The 18,650-nt window shown below is 49.5% G+C and overlaps 3 protein-coding genes, 1 long non-coding RNA gene and 1 other non-coding gene across 6 annotated transcripts; 4 read left to right on the top strand and 1 right to left on the bottom strand.

The window, feature by feature from the left end:
• Positions 1–70: 70 nt before the first annotated feature.
• NDUFB10 (NADH:ubiquinone oxidoreductase subunit B10) lies at positions 71–1,972 on the top strand. The gene is made up of 4 exons (XM_037384178.1): positions 71–281; positions 878–1,016; positions 1,457–1,596; positions 1,747–1,972. Exons 1-4 carry the CDS (start codon positions 134–136, stop codon positions 1,845–1,847), a joined length of 528 nt encoding a protein of 175 aa, XP_037240075.1. The 5' UTR covers positions 71–133; the 3' UTR covers positions 1,848–1,972.
• A 423-nt stretch (positions 1,973–2,395) lies between these two features.
• On the bottom strand, positions 2,396–5,270 carry RPS2 (ribosomal protein S2). The gene is made up of 7 exons (XM_037384177.1): positions 5,112–5,270; positions 4,907–4,996; positions 4,355–4,462; positions 3,618–3,791; positions 3,388–3,547; positions 2,830–2,921; positions 2,396–2,517 (listed from the first exon to the last, which is right to left on the bottom strand). Exons 1-7 carry the CDS (start codon positions 5,265–5,267, stop codon positions 2,437–2,439), a joined length of 861 nt encoding a protein of 286 aa, XP_037240074.1. The 5' UTR covers positions 5,268–5,270; the 3' UTR covers positions 2,396–2,436.
• A 132-nt stretch (positions 5,271–5,402) lies between these two features.
• Positions 5,403–6,752, top strand: LOC119146473. The gene is made up of 2 exons (XR_005103750.1): positions 5,403–5,637; positions 6,135–6,752. It is a non-coding gene; the product is annotated as an uncharacterized LOC119146473 (long non-coding RNA).
• LOC119147930 lies at positions 5,829–5,952 on the top strand. Its single transcript, XR_005104242.1, has one exon. It is a non-coding gene; the product is annotated as a small nucleolar RNA ACA64 (small nucleolar RNA).
• A 212-nt stretch (positions 6,753–6,964) lies between the features above and the next one.
• Positions 6,965–17,990, top strand: TBL3 (transducin beta like 3). Of its 2 annotated transcripts, XR_005103993.1 has the most exons (23): positions 6,965–7,042; positions 7,143–7,194; positions 7,278–7,370; positions 7,660–7,707; positions 8,004–8,145; positions 8,657–8,741; positions 9,237–9,404; positions 9,728–9,803; positions 10,249–10,345; positions 10,769–10,965; positions 11,332–11,473; positions 11,954–12,012; positions 12,549–12,652; positions 13,326–13,476; positions 13,623–13,853; positions 14,616–14,686; positions 15,092–15,248; positions 15,668–15,726; positions 16,258–16,361; positions 16,600–16,671; positions 17,067–17,225; positions 17,385–17,555; positions 17,725–17,990. XR_005103993.1 is itself a non-coding variant. In XM_037386153.1 (22 exons), exons 1-22 carry the CDS (start codon positions 7,005–7,007, stop codon positions 17,495–17,497), a joined length of 2,418 nt encoding a protein of 805 aa, XP_037242050.1. In that variant the 5' UTR covers positions 6,965–7,004; the 3' UTR covers positions 17,498–17,623. The 2 variants fall into 2 exon arrangements, 1 of the variants encoding a protein (XP_037242050.1); XM_037386153.1 differs by lacking the exon at positions 17,725–17,990 and having other exon boundaries at positions 17,385–17,623.
• Positions 17,991–18,650: the final 660 nt, after the last annotated feature.

Raw genomic sequence — 18,650 nt, 5'->3', positions numbered from 1 at the left:
GGGGCACTGCAGCTCCCAGCATGCACCGCGCGCGGCGGCGCCTGCGCAGAGCGGCGCCCTCTGACCCCGCGCCGGCCCGGGGAGGGGCGCCGCCATCTTGTCCGCGCCTCCCGCCGGGCCCGCCGCCGCCGCCATGCCGGAGGACAGGGACTGGGAGGCGTACAAGGTGCCCCCGACCCGCACCCCCGTCTCCGAGAGGACCACCTCGGTGCCCAACCCGGTCACCTTCTTCCAGACCGTCTTCAACTATGTCGTCGATGCGCCAGTCACCTTCGTCCGAGGTACCGACGGGCCGAGACCCGAGACTCCCCGCTCCCGGGCCCCCTCACTAGCGCCGCTTCGTGATGCGTAGCGGGAGCTGGGCCGCGACGTAGCATGGGGACCCGGGCACCGAGGCAAAGAGGCAAGGGCACGGCCATCGGGACAGGCCCAGGGAGATGGGACACACAAGGACACGGCCTAGACACTGGGACACGCGACACAGGGTAGACATGCAGGGCCCAGGAACACCGAGCTGGATGCACAGACTAGGGACAGACATGTGGATGGGCGTGCGGGGGCTGGGAATACCGAGCTGGACACACACAGACCAGGGGCAAACAGAGATGGGCATGCAGGGGACAGCAGCACTGAGCTGGATGCACACAGACAAGGGACAGAAGCACTGAGCTGGACACGCTCAGACTAGGGACAGACACACAGACAGAGCACACAGGTGCCAGGAACACCGAGCTGGATGCAGAGACACAGGGGTGCTGCTGCAGAGCTGCCTGGGAAGGCAGCGGACAGGGCAGCAAGGCCACGGCAGGCACTGGGGCTGTGCTGCCCTTTGCTGGTTGTGGGCTGGGGGTGTCTGACTGCGGGGCTGTTGCTGCAGAGTGGATCGAGCGCCAGCAAGCCAAGAACAGGTACTACTATTACCACCAGAAGTTTCGCCGCGTGCCTGACCTGAGTGAGTGTCTGGAGGGCGACTACCTCTGCTTCTTCGAGGCTGAAGCACAGTGGAGGAGGGACAGGTATGGGTGTCACAGGCTGTCCCCAGGTGAGGCTGCTGCAGAGCACACTGCTGTGGTTAGCCAGCCCTGGGAACTGCAGCAGCTGGCTTGAACTCGCAGCATTTGTGGGCTTTGAGGTGTTGAGGCACCTCCTGCCCACTCCGTTACAGAACACCCGTTCCCTAGTCCGGCTGTGCCCTGCAGCATGCTGGGGCTGAGTAGGGTGGCACTGGGACACATCCCCCAGCACTGCCTGGTGCCTACAGCACTGCTGCAGGACTGACCAGGATCCTGTAAAACCCCAGAGCTGACCTTCTGCAGGGTGTCATCACCCCTTTGTTCAGCTTTTCTATCATCTCTTGGCTGTGGTCACATTCATTGTCACCCTTCCTTTCTTTTTTTGGAGTAGATTATATCCAGAGGCCCCCCTTCCAACCCTGACCATTCTGTGGTTCCTGCAGGATGGTTGATCAAGAAATTGTGGAGATAGTCCGGGAAAGGCTAGGCGCATGCAAGCAGAGGGAAGGACCCAACCAGTTCCAGAACTGCGCCAAGGAGATGGAGCTGCTGGTGCAGGTCACCAAGGCCTACCAGGACAGATGTGAGTACAGCAAGAGCCACAGCAACTCTGCTGCAGCTGTGACAGCACGAAGCAGGTCTTAAGCCACATCTCTGACTTCACCTGGAACAGAGGGGCTTATTTCTTTTCAGCTGCTGGAAGGCACTCTTCAGACGCTTACTTTCTTTTCAGACGGTGATCTTGGTGTCCATGGAAATGCAAGGACATGCCTGATGAAGCAGAAGCACAGGATGATGGAGGAAAGGAAAGCACAAGCAAATGTCTCTGAATAGATCTAAACGGTTGGCACCTCCTGCCGTGGTGCCTGTATCCAGTACTGCATGTTGCATCTCAGAATTTCGATGCTGTTGACCTCTGCAATAAATGTGCAGCCCAGACATCTGCCATACAACTAGAATCTAGACTCATTCTTTTGGAGATCTGCACACACTTAACAGATTTCTTTTTCAGCTTTGCATTGATCTTTGAATTCCAGTTGATTGTTACCATCCTTTAAACCATGGTCAGCCCCTAACTCCAGGCACCCCACTTGCCTTAACTGTGATTTCCCCTCACCTCTGTGAGCCAACAGAAACACTGCTCTGCCCAGCCCTGGCAGAAAATTCCCACAGTTCGGATAAAGATTACATGCTGTCCTGCTGCTTCTAGACCCCATTTAGGATTAATACATGATTAACAAGGATGAGTACAACATTAACACACTATTTCATTCAACAGAGGTTCAGGCTGTGGCCCACGGACATGAACCTACTCACATCCCCAGCAGATATTTAATCCATCTGCCCAGTGCATTAACCATCCCATCACACCAATCGCCATCTCTTGTTCACTGATCACTTTATTGTCTGGTACAAAACCCACTTAAGTTGTTGCCACAGCAGCTGCCTGGGTTCTCTGCACCGAGACTCTGGTGTGAGTCTTCGCTAGATGGTCAGTGAACTCCTGCAAAAAAATAAATACAAGTGTGTTATTTTCTTAAAACACTCTCCTGAGATTCTCAGCAGTGTATCCCTTTCCAACAAGGTGTGTGTTGTGGCAGCTGGGGTAGTTCAGATACAACTTATTTTTAGTTGGTACAAAGCTTTCCTATTTCCTTTGTCCATGAATTGCCATTTTCAACTGCATGTTGAAAGAAAGAAAACCCCATTCTGCCTGGCACCCAGCTCTGACTGCAGCTCTCCCATTTTTGGGAGTACCTGAACTTCAGAGGGAAGGGAGGGTCACACTGGAGCTGCAAACTGCAGCAACACTCACCTGGTAAGGAGACTTGGTGAACACAGTCTCTTTCCAGAGGTCGGGAGTCAGGTAACTGTAGGTCTTGGAGATGGCATCGAAGGTGGCTTTAGCTACAGACAGAAGTCACACCCTGCACGTCAGCACTACAGAGCCCAGCTCACTAGTGCCCACCCACTCCACTCCAAAAATGTAGAATTTAGGAAGGAACAGGGAGACCACAGCAGGTTCTCTCTGATGTACACACAAAACTCGAGTTTCTTTCTCTCTCCATTTACGACAATTACACTACCTCAGACAAGTGCAATCGCGCAGATTGGGAGATTTCTTTTTTAGTATCAATGTGCATGTAAAAAGACAATTTACTGTAACTTTTACAGACTTCAGGACCAAGTACAGCAGGACTAACCTGCATTTTAACAGCTATCAGCAGCAGTCTTCACTTCTGCTTGTCCACTAGAAGTTTTTGTTTTAACACAGATTAGAACAATACTACAGAAATGGATATGTTGTGTCCTTGTCAATGACAAAAGTGGCAATACGTTCAGCTAAGCTACAACACGGAATGCTAGAGCTCACCGAAGTTGCCAAGGGTGGCGGTGCAGCCCCTGGCTGAGGTATAGCAGTCATCGATACCAGCCATCATCAGCAGCTTCTTGGGGACAGGGGCAGACACAATCCCTGTACCACGGGGAGCTGGGATCAGGCGCACCAGGACAGACCCACAGCGGCCAGTGACCTACACAAACACAACAGGTTAGAGTTCCCGAAACATTGCGGCACAATCACCAAGAGCAGGCCTGCCTCACCTTGCACGGCACGGTGTGGGGCTTGCCGATCTTGTTCCCCCAGTAGCCTCGTCGTACAGGTACAATGGATAACTTCGCCAAAATGATTGCCCCACGAATAGCAGTGGCAACTTCTTTAGAGCATTTAACACCAAGACCAACGTGACCATTGTAGTCCCCGATAGCAACAAAAGCCTAGGGTTGAGAGAAAAGTGCTCAGTGGCAGCTGTGCTGCACAAGAACACTCTCAGCAGAGAACAGTCCATCAGGGTCCAACACAGCTCACTCCCAAGTACAATCAAAACATCACCTACTAAAACTTGCACAGCAGAGCTCACAGCTCAAGCAGCCATTTTTCCCCTTAGAGCTCATACTTCAGTCAAAACTTGTTCAGGCTGAAGAACTGGAATTCAATTCCCTGCCACAGCCTTATACTGGGTCAGAAGTCCAGATAATTTCCAAGCAGCATTCCCACCTTACACCTCAGACTTCTCTCTCTGCTATAGCCCCTGAGAAGCCAACAATGCTGTGTAAATATGACTTAATTTTGCACTAGAACCGTTTCAAGTAACATTTGTACATACTGCTACGATTTTGAAGTTAATCCAGCAACTGTCAGCTACACAAGCTGATACCCATACCCATAAATATTTACTAGATGCTACAAAAAAACCTAAAGGTATTTGAACTACTTTATTAATGATACCAAAAAAGCAGCAGACAACACACACCAGGAGAAATCAGAAGAAACAGGCTACCTTAAACCTGGTACGCTGACCAGCACGTGTCTGTTTCTGGACAGGCATGATCTTCAAGACCTCATCTTTCAGAGAAGACCCCAGGAAGAAATCGATGATCTCCGACTCCTGCAAAACTCAGTCATTTCAACACACAAGGCCACACTTTTTTAAGAAGCTAAACTCAGCTAATAAGGCTCCTACAATTCAAGTTCAACAACCCTACATACATATATTTGAAGTAATAGGTAGTTAAGTATGTCAGATTTTGCAGGCATAAGCTTACTGGAGCTTGTTAGGCAGGCCAACATAGCAAGTTAATTTCCCACCCCCCATCACTGAGCAGAACTATTACAGAAACACTTCTGCAACACGCTGCCAGACAAGGCAGAACACAATATACAACGCACCACACTTCACTGCAGGTGACTGCACCAGCCTTCTGCTTCTACGGGTTTGTGTCTCCAACACTCAACCTAAGCATCCCAAAGAGCAAGTACAGCAACTACTGCGACCCCTACAATTTAGATTAAGGCCGTGCTGCACGTTGCTGCAGTGTTCGCAGCAGCTTACCTTGATGGGAAGCGAGAATAGATAGATCTCCTCAAGAGACTTGATCTTCATATCCTTAACCAGGCGACCAAGTTTGGTGACAGGAATCCACTAGCAAAGCAAACCGTGGGGAAGCGTCACCGGCCGCCGGCACCAGCGCACTTTCCAGGGCGGCTGCAGGCCCAGCCAGGACCCGCCGCCCGGGGCGGCCCCGCGGCTCGCTCACCTCCTTATCCTCGGCCTTGCCTCCACGAGCTCCCCGGCCTCGCCCTCGGCCCCGCCCGCGGCCGCGCCCCCGGCCCCGCAGCCCGGTCCCGAAGCCGCCGCGGAAGCCCCCTCGGGCCGCTCCTGCACCTCCCGCAGCACCGGCGTCGTCCGCCATTTGCTAGAACAGAGAAGGAGAAGTTAACTGAGGCACCACCACCGCAGCCGGGCAGGCCAGCAGGGCCCGGCGGCCCCGATGGGTGCGGATGGGGCACAGGCCGCGCCGCCATACCGCCAGGCTACCGCACTTACGTGTTCTCTCAGCGTAGAAGGCCTTGCTGCCCTCGCGCTCGCTATTTATAGTCCCTCGGCTCTCGCGAGAACACCGCCCGGCTGTGCCAGCCCCGCGCTCTGCATGAGGAATACACCGCGAGGCAGAGCGGCGCCTTCCTTCTCCCTTATACATGGTGCGGGGCAGCAGCGCGCGTGCGCCAGCCCTACATAAAAGGCGCGCAGGCACGTAACGCTCAGTCTGAGGTTGTCTGAGGGTAGGTGAGGGACTCTGGGCATACTCTTGAGGGTGGGCATGTGGTCTCCCGCTTTCTGCAGTCCTTAAGCTTTTAAAAACAAAAATAATCCTGTTAAGTTTTTGCGTTGTCTGAGGTGGTGGCGGTTTGGTGTGGGGGAGGGCCTGGTTTAGCGGCCTGGGGAGGTGTTCCGTGGGACGTTAGCTGTAGGCGCAGTCGAAAATCACTTGAGGTCTCTTGTGGCCCCTGGTGAGATAACTGTGCCGACAGTATAGGGAACATTAAGCTTATTCCCCACAGTACCTTGTGGGGAGTGAAACCCATGTTCCTATAACTCCTGTGCTGAGCAGGTATTGGGAGTAGGGTGTACTTAAGTGAGCGCTGTTCCCCGGAGACTCCTGCCCTCCAGCAGCCGGTGTTGAGCATGGGCCTGGCTTGCCCGAGTGCGAGCTGGCAGCCTGTGGTAGATGGCCTTGTCTTACACCTTTGTAATGATTCTGTCATTTTTGCTTGTGAAGGTCAGCTGTACAGAGCAATGGGGATGTTACAAGGGACCTCGGACGACAGTGCGCCCAAGGATGTAATTCTTGCAACTGTGACTGGCGCATCCTGAAGGATGGCAGGTAAACCAGCAGGAACCAGTCGAAGCCAAGGTGAGGAACTTGAGAAACTCTGGAAATGGAGCGATGAGCCAAGACGAGACCACGTGTAGAAGACTCGGAGTGCATGGAAAGGATACTAAGAGATCTCTTCAACAACCACTAGGGACCGCCAGAGACTACTGAAGACCCCCATGGGGTCCCTTGGAGACCTAGGCTGGATGTGTATTGACACTGTAAATATAACCATTAATTCCAGGAAATGGAATGAATATGTAATCATTGTGGGAAATTTAATGTGTTACCTGACAGGCTGATAAAAAATGTTGCCTGTTGTGGCATGCATGCTGGGTGGAGTGATCTCTGTGCATCTAGTGCTGCAATAAGAGCATTCCTGCTTCCTAATGCATCTGTGCTAAGGTTTATTCCCGACTTTGGTGGTAGGGATGTGGCAATAACTGCGTGTTCACAGCTGGAACACTTTGAAATTATTCAGTTCCGTATCCTTACGTGCAATAAAAGATCATTTGCTTGAAAGTTGGTTTGTCAAGTCTATTTGTTGTGCCTGTGGTCTGAAAACCCCGCTCGCCCAGTGGCTGGGGCCGGGAAGCCGTGTTCCTGAGGCGGGAAGGGGATGCTGTGCTGGAGCGCCTGTCCCGCGGGTACCCGCCCGCACCAAAGATGGCGTCGCCGCCGGCGTGGGGCAGACGTCACTAGACTGCGCCGGAAGTGGCGCCCTTCTCCCGTGGCAACCGGGAGCGCCGGAAGTGGGCGGCACGTGGAGCCGGCATGGAGGGGGCCGCCAGCCCCGTGCGCTTCAAGAGCAAGTGAGGGGCGGCGGGGGGGCTGGGGCCGGGGCTCCCCCGCGGGCGGGCCGCCGCCGTTCGGTTTAACCGCCGCTCTGCGCTGTGTCTCTTTCCCTTCCAGCTACGCCGTGTGCCGGAGAATCGAGCCTTTCTACAAGGGGGGGCGAGTGCAGGTGAGACCCGGCTCCGCGGCCCGGCCCGGTTGGACAGTACCCCGGCTCGGTAACGCTCCACCTTTCCTTTCCCTTTTCCCCAGATAAGCCGAGATGGAAAATTTATGTTTTGCCCCTGCGGGACCAAGCTGAACGTCATCGATGTGGACACAGGAGCTCTCCACAGCCTCCAGCAGGTGAGGAGGCCTGGCCTCTGCTGGGTGGTGGTGAACCGCTGCGGGTTTCCAAGGGCTCCTGGGGTGTTCCTGCTGTCGCTGGCTGTTGATCTAAAGCTCCCAAGAGTGAGAAGCAGAGGGGAGGGTGAGAATGCTTCTAAACACAGGCAGGGATTGGTCGTGTTGTCCCCAAGCACAGCTGGGAAGCTGCTGGTTGTGCTTAGCATCAGCAGAAGCATGTAGAGAAGGGTGCTCTGAGCACGCAGTGCCTATGGTGTAACTGTGGGGCTTTTACCTTTCATTTTTCTAGGATGACGAGGAAGATATCAGTTCGTTTGTTCTTAGCCCTGATGATGAGGTATGTGTTTGCTTTGTGGTCTTCTGCACTGCTGTGTCAGGCTCCCAGATAAAGCCAGTGAACACCAAAGGCAGCTCTGCCTGGAGGCACCTTGTGTTCCCAGAGAACTCTGCCAAGTCTTCTCAGGCTTCCATCTGTCTCTCCTTCTGGGTTCACCTTGGACAGAGGAATGCTGAGAGACTCAGCTTCACAAGTGTCATAGCAAGTGTCATTCTGTGCTCTGTGTGTGGGCACTGAAAGAAATTTAAATCAAATTAGTACTTAATCATGCTTTCCTTCACCTTGCTTTTGCGTAGAGCCTCGTGACAGGGAGCCGAGCCCTGTTGCTGAAGCAGTGGAACTGGCGAGAGAACAAGTGTGTCCGCACATGGAAAGCCGTGCACATAGCGCCAGTCGCTAGCATGGCCTTTGACTCTACTTCAACATTGTTAGCCACAGGTACGGCCCCATGTCACTGGCACATGGTGGGAGTGATAATGGCCCTTCTGCTTCTGAGTAATTTGGCTCAGCTGGACACTGAAGTAGTGATGTTCTGAATTCAGCTGTAATCAGAAGAGGTTTTACTTAGAAATGACATCTTGACCAACAACAAGGGGTTCTTTCGATGTTCTCTCTGAAATATACTTAGTAAAATGCTGACAAATGTCTGGCATCTATAGGACAGTGCACTATAGTTGTCCTGGTGTAGGACAAGGACTCGTGGAGATGGAGGAGGTCAGCCATGGCCTATAACTTAATTCTATTTCAGGTTTGAGTGTGAGTAGTCAGATTTTTCCCAGCTCTCTGAAAGCTTAGGGTGTTCCATGGACTTCTCTTGGTGTGGGTGGTGGTTGCTGGATTCATTTTTCTTTCTGCTGCCTTTGCAACCCATGAAATGTTAAACTTGCTGATACGCTGGACCTCCTGCATCTCCTCTGTAGTTCATTCTTACGTGCCTTTCTTTTCCCAGGTGGCTGTGACAGCACCATTAAGATCTGGGATATGATCAAACAGTACTGCACACACAACCTAAAAGGATCTTCAGGAGTTGTACAGTAAGGACGAGCCATATTTGTCGGTTGCTGGCATTAGTGTGGTGCTTGGATGCTGGGATTGATGTGAAATATCTTGAGTTAATGGAATATAAAGGCCCATTCTGAGTGGGTTCTGAGCTCTTCTGCTCCATGATTTTTGAGATGTCTAGTGAAGGAGCAGAGTTGTGACTGACTAGCCCAGAGAGGAAAAAGTTTGGTCAAGAAATCTGTTGGAATCTAAATGGAATATCTGTGCTTGATAACTGATGTATTTCAAGAACCTGGCAAGAATGGCAAAGATCAATTGTAAATTTTGCTGGTGGGTGGCAGAGTCATGAAGCCCTACAAAGAAAGTCCTTTTACAAATTCATGTCGATTGATCTGTCAGACTCTTTGTGTAGAATGTATATTTGTTTAAATGTTGGGCTAATGCCAGCATGCATTAAACATATAGTTTAATAAGCATAAACAGATAGTTTACTCCTGTCCTGCTCAAGTGCATTTCCTTCTGTCCAGCCTTGTTGAGTTCCACCCTGATGTCTCCCGTCTGCAACTCTTCTCCTCCTCAATCGACTACAAAATCCGCATCTGGGACCTGAAATCCAGCAAGTGCGTTGCTACGCTGGACGGCCACTTCAGTGCCGTCACCTCGCTGGCGTTTGCAGATGGAAATACGCTCGTCAGGTAAAACCTTGCAGAGGCTTAGCCTTTCTCTCCTGCCAGAGACTGGGTGTTTCTCTAGGCTCTGGCAAGGTTCTCCAGTGAGGAGGAGGACTGCTACAGGTGTTTGTTCTCTGCTTGACCATGCAAGTGTGTAACTGAGGCTGTCGGCACCTGTGTTTTGGGCAATGTACCGTGCTGCCACGTGGAAGGCTGGTGCTTTCTTTCACATGGGCCTCTTCAGAGAGGGGGTGAACTCCCACAACTCCAGATTTGCACTTACAGCTCGAGTTCTCAGAGCCCAAATTGAATGGATTTAGCACTGAAACTGATCTTTTAACTTGCAGTTCTGGCCGTGATAAAGTCTGCATGGTGTGGGACCTGAAAACTAGAGAAAGCAAACGAACCGTCCCTGTCTATGAGGTAAAATTGCATTTAATTTATTCCTTTGAGATCCTTTGTACTTTCTAGGTCATGGTCCTACGGTACCTCTGCCTCTTTAGGTTCCTGTGTACTGTGAAATCAGGTTTCTCTCCCTTGTACTTTCCAGAGGCCTTAAAACTCTGTGCCTAAAGCTGTTTATTTTCTTTTCCTCCTTGCTGGTGTGGTTCTGCCTGGGAAGTTTGAGCAAATAGTGCCACCACTGCTGTCTCCACTGTCTCCCCAGTGCTGGAGGAGGAAGGAAGGAAGGATGGTCATGTAAAAACATTGTATCTGCCCGCCTGTCTTCAGCAGCCACGTGGTCCGGGGCAGTGGAGTGTGGTGTGCCCACGCCTGTTGGCACTAGCGGGCTGTTGCACAGCTCTGGTTGCTGAAATGGGATGCTGGTCCCATGCGCTCAGCTGGTGTTTGGCCAACTCTCTTGCAGAGCGTGGAAGCTGCCGTCTTGTTACCTGAAAAGGGAGATTTCTCTCGACTGGGTGTGAAGAAACAAGGGTTGCATTTTGTCACAGCTGGCAGCAAAGGTGAGTGTCCTGGCATGTCACTGCCAGATCTGGAGGCTGAGGAAGGACAGTATTTAAGGCACTGCACTGCCATTATTCCCGGGATGTGCATTCTGTGTGTGGTGGAAGCCTTGGGATGAACGAAGGGCTGGAGAGCAGAGCCTTCTGAGTTCCTCTAACAGTAGTGGATGAGCAGGACTGATCAGGCATGCTGTGAACCTTTTAACTATATATGTTCTCAAACTGCAATAAAGTTTGATTTGGATTGAATAAGGAAAACTATATGGCCCTTCATGCCACTGTCACTGAATCTCTTTGAAGTCCTGCCTCAAAGCTGTGTAGCTTTTTCCAGTAGGCGAGGCCAGGGTTTGTTCTATATTTCTTGGACAATCGCTGTCTAAACCAGTGGCTTTGACAGATAATTTATGTCGTCATTTTTGTTAGGCATCCTGAAAGTCTGGGAAGTTGCCACAGCTGCATGCGTGTATACCCAGCCTGTGCCCTTTGAATTGAAGGAGGAGGCGAGCGAGCGCAGTGTCACCCAGTGCATGCTTGTGCCTGCGAGGAATGAGATTGTCACAGTGTCCGTGGAACACAACATTGTTTTATATGATGCTCAAACTCTTCAGCTCAGGAAGCAGGTAACAACCCTCAGCCTCCCTTTCCCTCTTCCTTTATCCATACTTTAGGATCAGCTCTGCTTCTGGTGGAAGCTTTGTCCAGGGGTGCCCTTGTCTGCTGCCTGTTCTTGAGTTGTTGGGTACAAGCCAGAAAGCCAAGTTCACTGGTGGAGTTATTTGGAGGAATATTGCACAAATGTAGGAAAAAGCAAGCAGAACAGGCCTAGCCAGAAATCCTTCCTGTGCTCCAGCTTGTGTGTAAAAAAATATATTTGTACACGCAGTATTAAATGAAAAGGCACAGTAATGCGGTCTCAGTGAGCATGGCGCCATTCAGTGCTTCTCTAACCAGCTGACTTTTCCCTGTTAAACTCTTTATGTCCTCAGCTTGCAGGTTACAACGATGAGGTTCTGGATGTGAAGTTCCTTGGGCCCACTGATTCTCACATTGTTGTGGCTACCAACAGCCCTCAGCTGAAAGTGTTTGAACTGGCAACATCGCACTGCCAGATCCTCTATGGCCACACAGGTGTGTGGTCAGCTTTGATGTGGGTGTATGGGGGATGTGCGAGTATTTCTTTATCCAGCTTCTCTCACAACTCTTATGTGGAGACTGGAGTCCTTAAGTTCTCTCTGGAACAGCATCACAACGGGTTTTGGAGTTGTCTGGAGAAAGGATTTACCGTGCGGTCCTGGTTTTGCAAACACTAGTTTTCTTTCTCCGGGCTTGTCAGTTCGGACCCTTTCACTAGCAGCAAGATCGATATTGGAGCTAGAGATGTAGATACATGAGTGTGAGCGCTCTGAATGCAGCTTAGTGGCTGCAGGTGACAGGTTCGCATCGATGCCATAAGCAGCAGGTCACTCCATAGTGAGTGTGGATGTGTTGTGTCCCGAGTGTCCCCCACCTGTCTCCCAGTCTGTGAGCGGTGGACTCATTAATTCATGCATTTCTGCTGTCCGGTGTCAGTGTTACTCTGCATCCACTGTATTGTATTCTTCCATTTAGAAACAATTCTTGCTTTGGATGTCTTCAGAAAAGGCCTGATGTTCGTCAGCTGTGCTAAGGTGTGTTAGTTTTCCTCATTTAATGAAACTTTTCATTTCTAGTGAACTTTATGGGCAGAGTCGTATTCCTTTTTGGCAATCCAGAAAGGGCTTTTGTTTAGATGGAATTCCTGTCTGCTATAACCCCCAAATAAAAGGTTCTTCCACTATCCCTTTTTAATGTTGTCCCTGGGGAAATGCAGTTGATTGTATTTTATTAGCCTGAAGGGAGATGCCTTGTTCTCCAAGCATGTTCGTCTTGCATTAGAGTTCAGAGGTGTCATTAGTGTGAGACTAATGGGGAGCCATGCATAAGAACCATGATGGAAGAAAAGGTGCTAACTGCCCTGATACAGCCAGAAATAAACCTCCATGCTGGAATTCCAGACTGCAGCGCATCATGCTTGGTGGTGTCTGCCCTCACCCACTCTGACGAGTGCAGGCAGAGGTTCAGGCTTGAACATAAGTGAATAGTCAGGCTCACAGGTGTGCTTAATGCATGGGGAACTGATCACTTGTCAAAAAAGCACAGTGGTTTCTGTCCTCTCCCATTACAGGACAAAAGCCTTCGAGTCTGGCGGATGAACAAAGATGGAAGGGTGACCTGTATAGCCCAAGGATTGGGTCATGCACATGGGGTAGCTGCTGTCTCTTGCTCGAGGTAATAAAAATTGGACAAGGGTTTCCCTTTGCAAGCATGAGGCATGGCTGCTGTGCTGATCCTCGGGATGAATGTTTTGGTGGATGCCTGCCTCTGAGCTGTGCTGTTTCTCATTCCTGGTCCCAGCTTGTCATGGTGCTCTGAGTGTCAAGGAAGGGTAATTAAAAAAATATTTTTTGGATGCATCCATCTGTGCATAAGTTGTGAAGTTTGCATTTCTTTTTTAGTCTAACTCCTGTTTGCCTTAAAGAGCAGCAGCTGGGTAAGTTGCCAGATAAAGCTTGAGTGATTGGGAGAGGAGGGTTGGGAAGTGAAGGGAACGTATCTATGAAGTTGTTTCCTTGAATAGCCTGTCTGTTTGTCAGCTCTTCTCCTTCCTTTGTGCTGCCTAACAGTCTGTAAGCCCAGCTTCCCTGCTCAAGAGCTGCAGCATAGCTTGTCTGTAAATGAAGAGAGCTAACTGCTCTTGCCTAATGTCTGAATTGCTGGAGGCTATGCCAGGGACCTAAGTAAAATGAAAGACAGTTTAAAAAATGTTAAAGCGCTCTGTTTCACATCCCAGCAGAGTGACTGAATGTGTGTAAATCCCAGCAGGGGAGGAGAAGGCCATATTTTTTCTGTGCAGGGGAAGCCACTTTTGCTTCTTTACACTTAGCATCTTTATTCCTTTCAGACTGAAAGAAAACTTCATAGTAACCAGCAGCCAGGACTGCACAATCAAAATCTGGAATATCCCAGAATCCCTCACTTCCAAAGCAAAAGCAGCCTTGATCTCCAGTCCAGAAATCCTTCATGCAAAAGTGACTGAGAGGGGTCATGACAAGGTAAAGCTCCCCCTGACGTTAGAACATGCTTTTTAATACTTAAAACTTTCTTTCCTTGTGTTGCACCCTACATTTATTACCTGTCTGACAGCTGGAGCAAAGGCTTAAATGGCTTTGTACTCTCTCTACTTGCGTGACTTCTCCAGGACATAAACAGTGTGGCGGTTTCTCCAAACGACAAGCTGATTGCCACAGGCTCGCAGGATCGGCTGGCCAAGCTGTGGTCCTGTTCTGATTGCTCTTTGCTGGGTGTCTTCACTGGACATAAGCGTGGAATCTGGTGTGTGCAGTTCTCTCCAATGGATCAGATTTTGGCCACCTCTTCGGCAGATGGGACCCTGAAGCTCTGGGGAATCTTGGACTTCAGCTGCCTGAAGGTAATGAGAACTCAGAGTGCCCCTTGCTCTAGGCAACCCTTGCATGCTACAGGGATTGGTAAAAACTTCTTCAAAAAGGTACGTGCTTGTTAGTGCAGCTGACATGCAGCAATGTGGCCATACTGGAAGGAAGAGCTATGCAGCTCTAGCTGCCTTCTCCAGGATCTTGGTTCTGAGCTGCATGCAAAGCTCCGTGACAAGAGCTTCTGCCTGGTGCTTTCTTTTCTAACTAACCAGTGAGCAACATGGTTGATCAGAGGGGAAAAGCACATTGATGCTATTGAAAGAAAGCTGGCTTTGCCTGTCACAGCTGTGGCCGTGAAGCAAACCCACACAAGTTTAAATTTTAGACTCATTCTTCATAGAAAAGCTCTCTTTCCAGCCCAGCAGTGTCTCACTAAGACCCTGAGAGGGCAGTTGCTAACTCTGCCGCATTCTGCCCAGCAGTGGTACCTCACTGACCGCTCCACGTAGTGACAGGGCAATCAGCCCTCTGGGGAGACAGCCCGTGGAGTTGGCCTCACAATTCAGACCATTTGCCCAACAAGTTTAAGCAAGCAGGTTGTTTGCAAAAATGGTATGAGGACAAGTAATTTCCTACTTTTCCCTTTTAACCTGCAGTGAAAGTCCCAAGGATAGAGGCTGCTTTTTGGAATGTACTTATTAGGGCTTTAGAAGTAAATATTATCCTCCTGAAAGAGGACTCTCTCAAAAGGCCTGGCAACAGCTCTGACACTTTCTAGCTTCCTTTCTGTTTTCCAGACCTTTGAGGGTCACGATGCCTCTGTACTGAAGATCATTTTTGTAAGCCGAGGAACACAACTGCTCAGCAGGTAAGTGCCACACCAGGAGCGTAGGGGAAGATGCAGAACTAATCAGAAGGAAAATCTCTTAGCTGATATCCACAGCAAGAGGGAAGAGTTATACAATGGATTTAGTTTTGGAAAGACTGATAGGAAGATGCCACGTTTATGCCAAGCTTTCTGCAGGAGCTAACCTGTCTCCCTCTTCTGCAGTCGTGCGGGGCGTTCTTGTTAGCTGCGGTGATGTGGCTGCATTGGTGACATACACTGTAGTTGGGCAGAGCTAAGGGTGCATCTCACACTTGACATTTTTGGTTAATTCTGCTCCTGTTTGAAAGGAATGGGACAAGTTTAGCTGATATTTGAGGTGGGTGACAGAGTGAGAATGGATCTATCCGGTGATTCTTTTTGTTATGTTTCTTTCTCTTCCAAAAGTGGTTCTGATGGTCTCTTAAAACTCTGGACAATTAAAACCAATGAGTGTGTGAAAACGTTAGACGGTCATGAAGATAAAATCTGGGGTCTTCACTCTAACAAACAAGACGATATGGTCGTGACAGCATCCAGTGACTCCTGCATCACGCTGTGGAAGGTACGGTACAGGTCTTTCTGTGTTTCCTCTCTGTGTTAGTAATCAGAATGCAGCTGGATAGCTCAGGGTCCCAATGGTTTGTTCCTCACTATTCCAGCATGACATGTGCTCTCCTCATTTTCTGCACTTTGAAATCAAGTCAGTAAGGTATATCTTGGGGTTTGGGGGGCTTTTTGGCCATACTGTATGTTCCCAGTTGATGTTGTAAAAAGAAGAGCCGATGGACCTTAGCAGCCTGCCCAGTGCTGGTGTTCTAAAAGTGCTTTGGAGGGAAGTTGTGAGTTGCTGGATTTCACACTGAAATTACTTGACCTAGAGATCTTGCTGCAGAAATTGGTTTCCTAATCACTTGATGGCTAAATAAAAATTCATCTGTATTACAGCAAGATTTGACAAAGCTGTATCCTGTTTTTTTATAGGACGTCACTGAAATTGAAGAGAAAGAAGCGCAAGCTAAACAGGAGGAGCAGATTATGAAGTAAGTTGGTCTCGTGCAATAATAAGCTGCGAAAGGCCAGCTCTGTCGAGTGAAACTGGCCACGCCTGGAGCCATCCAGCTCCATCTAATCTGAATGTTACATCATTTAGCTATTTAGAGGCTGTCAAGGCACAGTAGTCTCTTCTACTTTGTAGTTTATCTTTAGCTCCTGCAAAGCCTTGCTTGCTGTCAGCTTGACAATTGATTAGTTTCATGTTTATGCACTGTTAAGAAAGCAAAGTCAAACATCCCAAACCTACTTTCACTTTTTCCCACTTCACCCAGCACTAAATAGTTCAGGGAGCCCCTGAATGTGCCAGGGTAATTATCTGCACAATGAGGGCACTGAGGCATTCATCGGCAAACAGTATTAACTTCTTGGCCTTAAACCTCTGCACACTATTTTTGCCAAATCTGCTGCTTTCTGTGTAGCGTTTTTTAACACCAAGCAAATATTTTTCTCTCTCTGTATAGTGGTTTTTTTCACCAAACAAATATTTGTCTCACTCTTGACCCTGACTTGTTTTCCAGAGAGCAAGAGCTTTCCAACCTGCTTCATGAGAAAAGATACCTCAAAGCTTTAGGGTTGGCCATCTCTCTGGATCGTCCGCACACAGTGTTGATGGTGGTCAAAGGTGAGTCCACCTGGTGCCCTGAAGGCATTTTTCTGCCCTCTCTGCTTTCCAGAACATCTCTCCCAGGACGACGGAGACTACAAAGCCTAATTGTCTGAAAGCCTCCGTTTTCTCTTTCTCAAATGACTCCCTTTTTCCTAAGTAAAATCACTGCAGACAACAAGTGGTCTCCCTGCTCTTGGCCCATGGGTGCACGGGCAGGACTCTTGCATGGACTGTTAGTTTCTCTTTTCTGCAGCCATCCTCAAGGAAACTGATGGGAAGAAGCACTTGGAAGAGAACATCATTCGGCTCCGGAAGGATCAGAAAGGTTTGTTACAACACTGTTTAAGCGCTAAAACCTTCCAGGTCAGGGACTTGTCCTTGTTTTCTTAACTGAAACTGAAAGGAGAATCTCCTTAGACTCAGTATTTACCACTGTGCTGCCACCGCCCCGGAGCAGGACTGCTGCCTGGGGCCAGCTGCTTTGTTGCAGTGCTACACCAGCAGCTGCTGGGAGCTGGTGTGAGTGGCTTTGCCGCCCTCGTTGGGGTGTCCCTGTGAGGGCTCCAGGAGCAGTTGTGTGCAGTTGTCCTGCCCCTCCGGGCTCAGCATCACCGTGTGTGGGAGCTGCCCCGTGCTGCAGGACAGTAGAGATGCTTTCCAACGTGGCGTCTCTGTGCGCCCGCGGCGCAGCCAGCCCATACAGATCCCCTTCCTCCCTAGAGGCGGTGTTAACGTTCTTGGTGACGTGGAACACGAACTCTCGAAACTGCCACGAGGCCCAAGCTGTCATTGAAACCCTCCTGAAGCACGAAGCACCAGACAGCCTGTTGCAGTACTCGGGCATTAAATCTGCTGTGGAGGCCCTGCTGCCTTACACCGGTGAGTCAGGCTGCAGGGACAGGCGGTGAGCCTGAGGTCTCCCCCTGTGCTGTGTATGTTCCCTGTTTGCTTGGGTCTGAAGAGAGGAGAGATTTTTGTGCCCTGTTTTGGTGAGCTTTCTCTCTTGTGATGCTAATCATTGCGTTGCTCTCGTTGCAGAGCGCCATTTTCAGAGACTGAGCCGACTGCTACAGGCTTCCATGTTCATTGATTTCATGTGGCAAAACATGAGGCTGGCCGATGCAGCCCAGCAGGAAGACAGGACTTTGTGACCCTCCTCCCACCAGTTGCTTTTTCCAGAGGGGAGAGTCTGAACTGCTTTTCCACCAGGTACGGCAACTGGACTATTTTTCCTTTATTTTATAATAAAATCTTTAAAGTTTTGATTTCTAAACCAAGTCCAGCATTCAGTCTCCTTGGGGCTAAACAAGAGGGAAGGGCTGTTTCTTTGGCCAAGCTGTGGTTTCCCTTTGTGTATTTTCACACCCTGAATTTCCAGGCCCAGACACTTGAACAGCTCTTAGTCTGGAGAAGAGGCAGAACCTGGCTCTGAACGAGCAGTTGGGCTTTACTGGGGGATTTAAAGACTTTATGGAGCTGGGAGACACTACAGGCAACGTCACATCCCAGAGCCCAGTGGGGCAGTGTGTATGGATCAGTGTTGTGTCGTTGAATGTTTTCTTTGCTTGGCCGAAATGCAGCCTGGACCAAGGTAGGTCTCTCCCCTCTGCCCACCCCAAATGTTGACACCTGGGAGGGAGATAAACACCTTTTTAATTCCCCAGCTAGCAAATTTTTAAAGTATAAAAACCCAAGCAGTCTTCACAGATATATTTATGTGTATTTTGTTTCAGAGACAAAAACATACAAAATTTGTAACGACAAACACTTCACAAGTTGGTTAAACTGCTTGTTTCAAAAGAAAGATAAACCAACAGATACCTGGAAGAATAACTAAAATTGAATGTAGCGATCTATATAAGTGTCTTAAGTTTTCCTGTAACTGTTTTTCTAACTCAATTCTAACAAATGAGTTTAGGATGAGAACTGCTGTGAGTTTCAGTTACTATTAGACCCCCTTGAAAGAGGAATGTTTTAGTCATAAAAATGAGCTCTGGCCCCACTACTCAGTTGGGAAACAAGCTTCATGCGAGTCTGTTTTGCTTCACAGCCATGGCTGCAGGGAAGGCTCAGAGACTGAGGTTCCTAGCCGCCAACAGGTTTTTTTGTTCTCACAGCCATTCAGCAGATCTAGCCAATTCATATATTTGATGGCCAGTTCTCCACTGCCAAGCTGATCTAGCCTTTAAAAAAAACCCCAACCTAATAAAAAACAACAACCCCCGTGCCAGAAAACACCAAAAAACAGAAGAGTTTTAAAAATACGTATAAAAAAACAGAAGAGTTTAAAAAATATGTATAAAA

The sequence above is a fragment of the Falco rusticolus genome, chromosome 4, assembly GCF_015220075.1.
Source record: "Falco rusticolus isolate bFalRus1 chromosome 4, bFalRus1.pri, whole genome shotgun sequence".
Taxonomy (NCBI): Eukaryota; Metazoa; Chordata; class Aves; order Falconiformes; family Falconidae; genus Falco; species Falco rusticolus.
Note: the sequence above shows the minus strand (reverse complement) of the source record. Positions and strands in the feature narration are given on the sequence as shown.

Excerpts from the sequence above, each read along its gene's own strand:
- TBL3 (XM_037386153.1), top strand. The coding sequence starts at position 7,005 with ATGGAGGGGGCCGCCAGCCCCGTGCGCTTCAAGAGCAA. Across the intron at positions 10,966-11,331 it reads CTCTTCAGCTCAGGAAGCAG|CTTGCAGGTTACAACGATGA; the intron begins GTAACAACCCTC and ends TTATGTCCTCAG. Across the intron at positions 13,477-13,622 it reads CTGAGAGGGGTCATGACAAG|GACATAAACAGTGTGGCGGT; the intron begins GTAAAGCTCCCC and ends TGACTTCTCCAG.
- NDUFB10 (XM_037384178.1), top strand. The coding sequence starts at position 134 with ATGCCGGAGGACAGGGACTGGGAGGCGTACAAGGTGCCCCCGACCCGC. Across the intron at positions 1,017-1,456 it reads GCACAGTGGAGGAGGGACAG|GATGGTTGATCAAGAAATTG; the intron begins GTATGGGTGTCA and ends TGGTTCCTGCAG. Across the intron at positions 1,597-1,746 it reads CAAGGCCTACCAGGACAGAT|ACGGTGATCTTGGTGTCCAT; the intron begins GTGAGTACAGCA and ends CTTTCTTTTCAG.
- RPS2 (XM_037384177.1), bottom strand. The coding sequence starts at position 5,267 with ATGGCGGACGACGCCGGTGCTGCGGGAGGTGCAGGAGCGGCCCGAGGG. Across the intron at positions 3,792-4,354 it reads GTCAGCGTACCAGGTTTAAG|GCTTTTGTTGCTATCGGGGA; the intron begins GTAGCCTGTTTC and ends TCTCAACCCTAG. Across the intron at positions 2,922-3,387 it reads CGCCACCCTTGGCAACTTCG|CTAAAGCCACCTTCGATGCC; the intron begins GTGAGCTCTAGC and ends TTCTGTCTGTAG.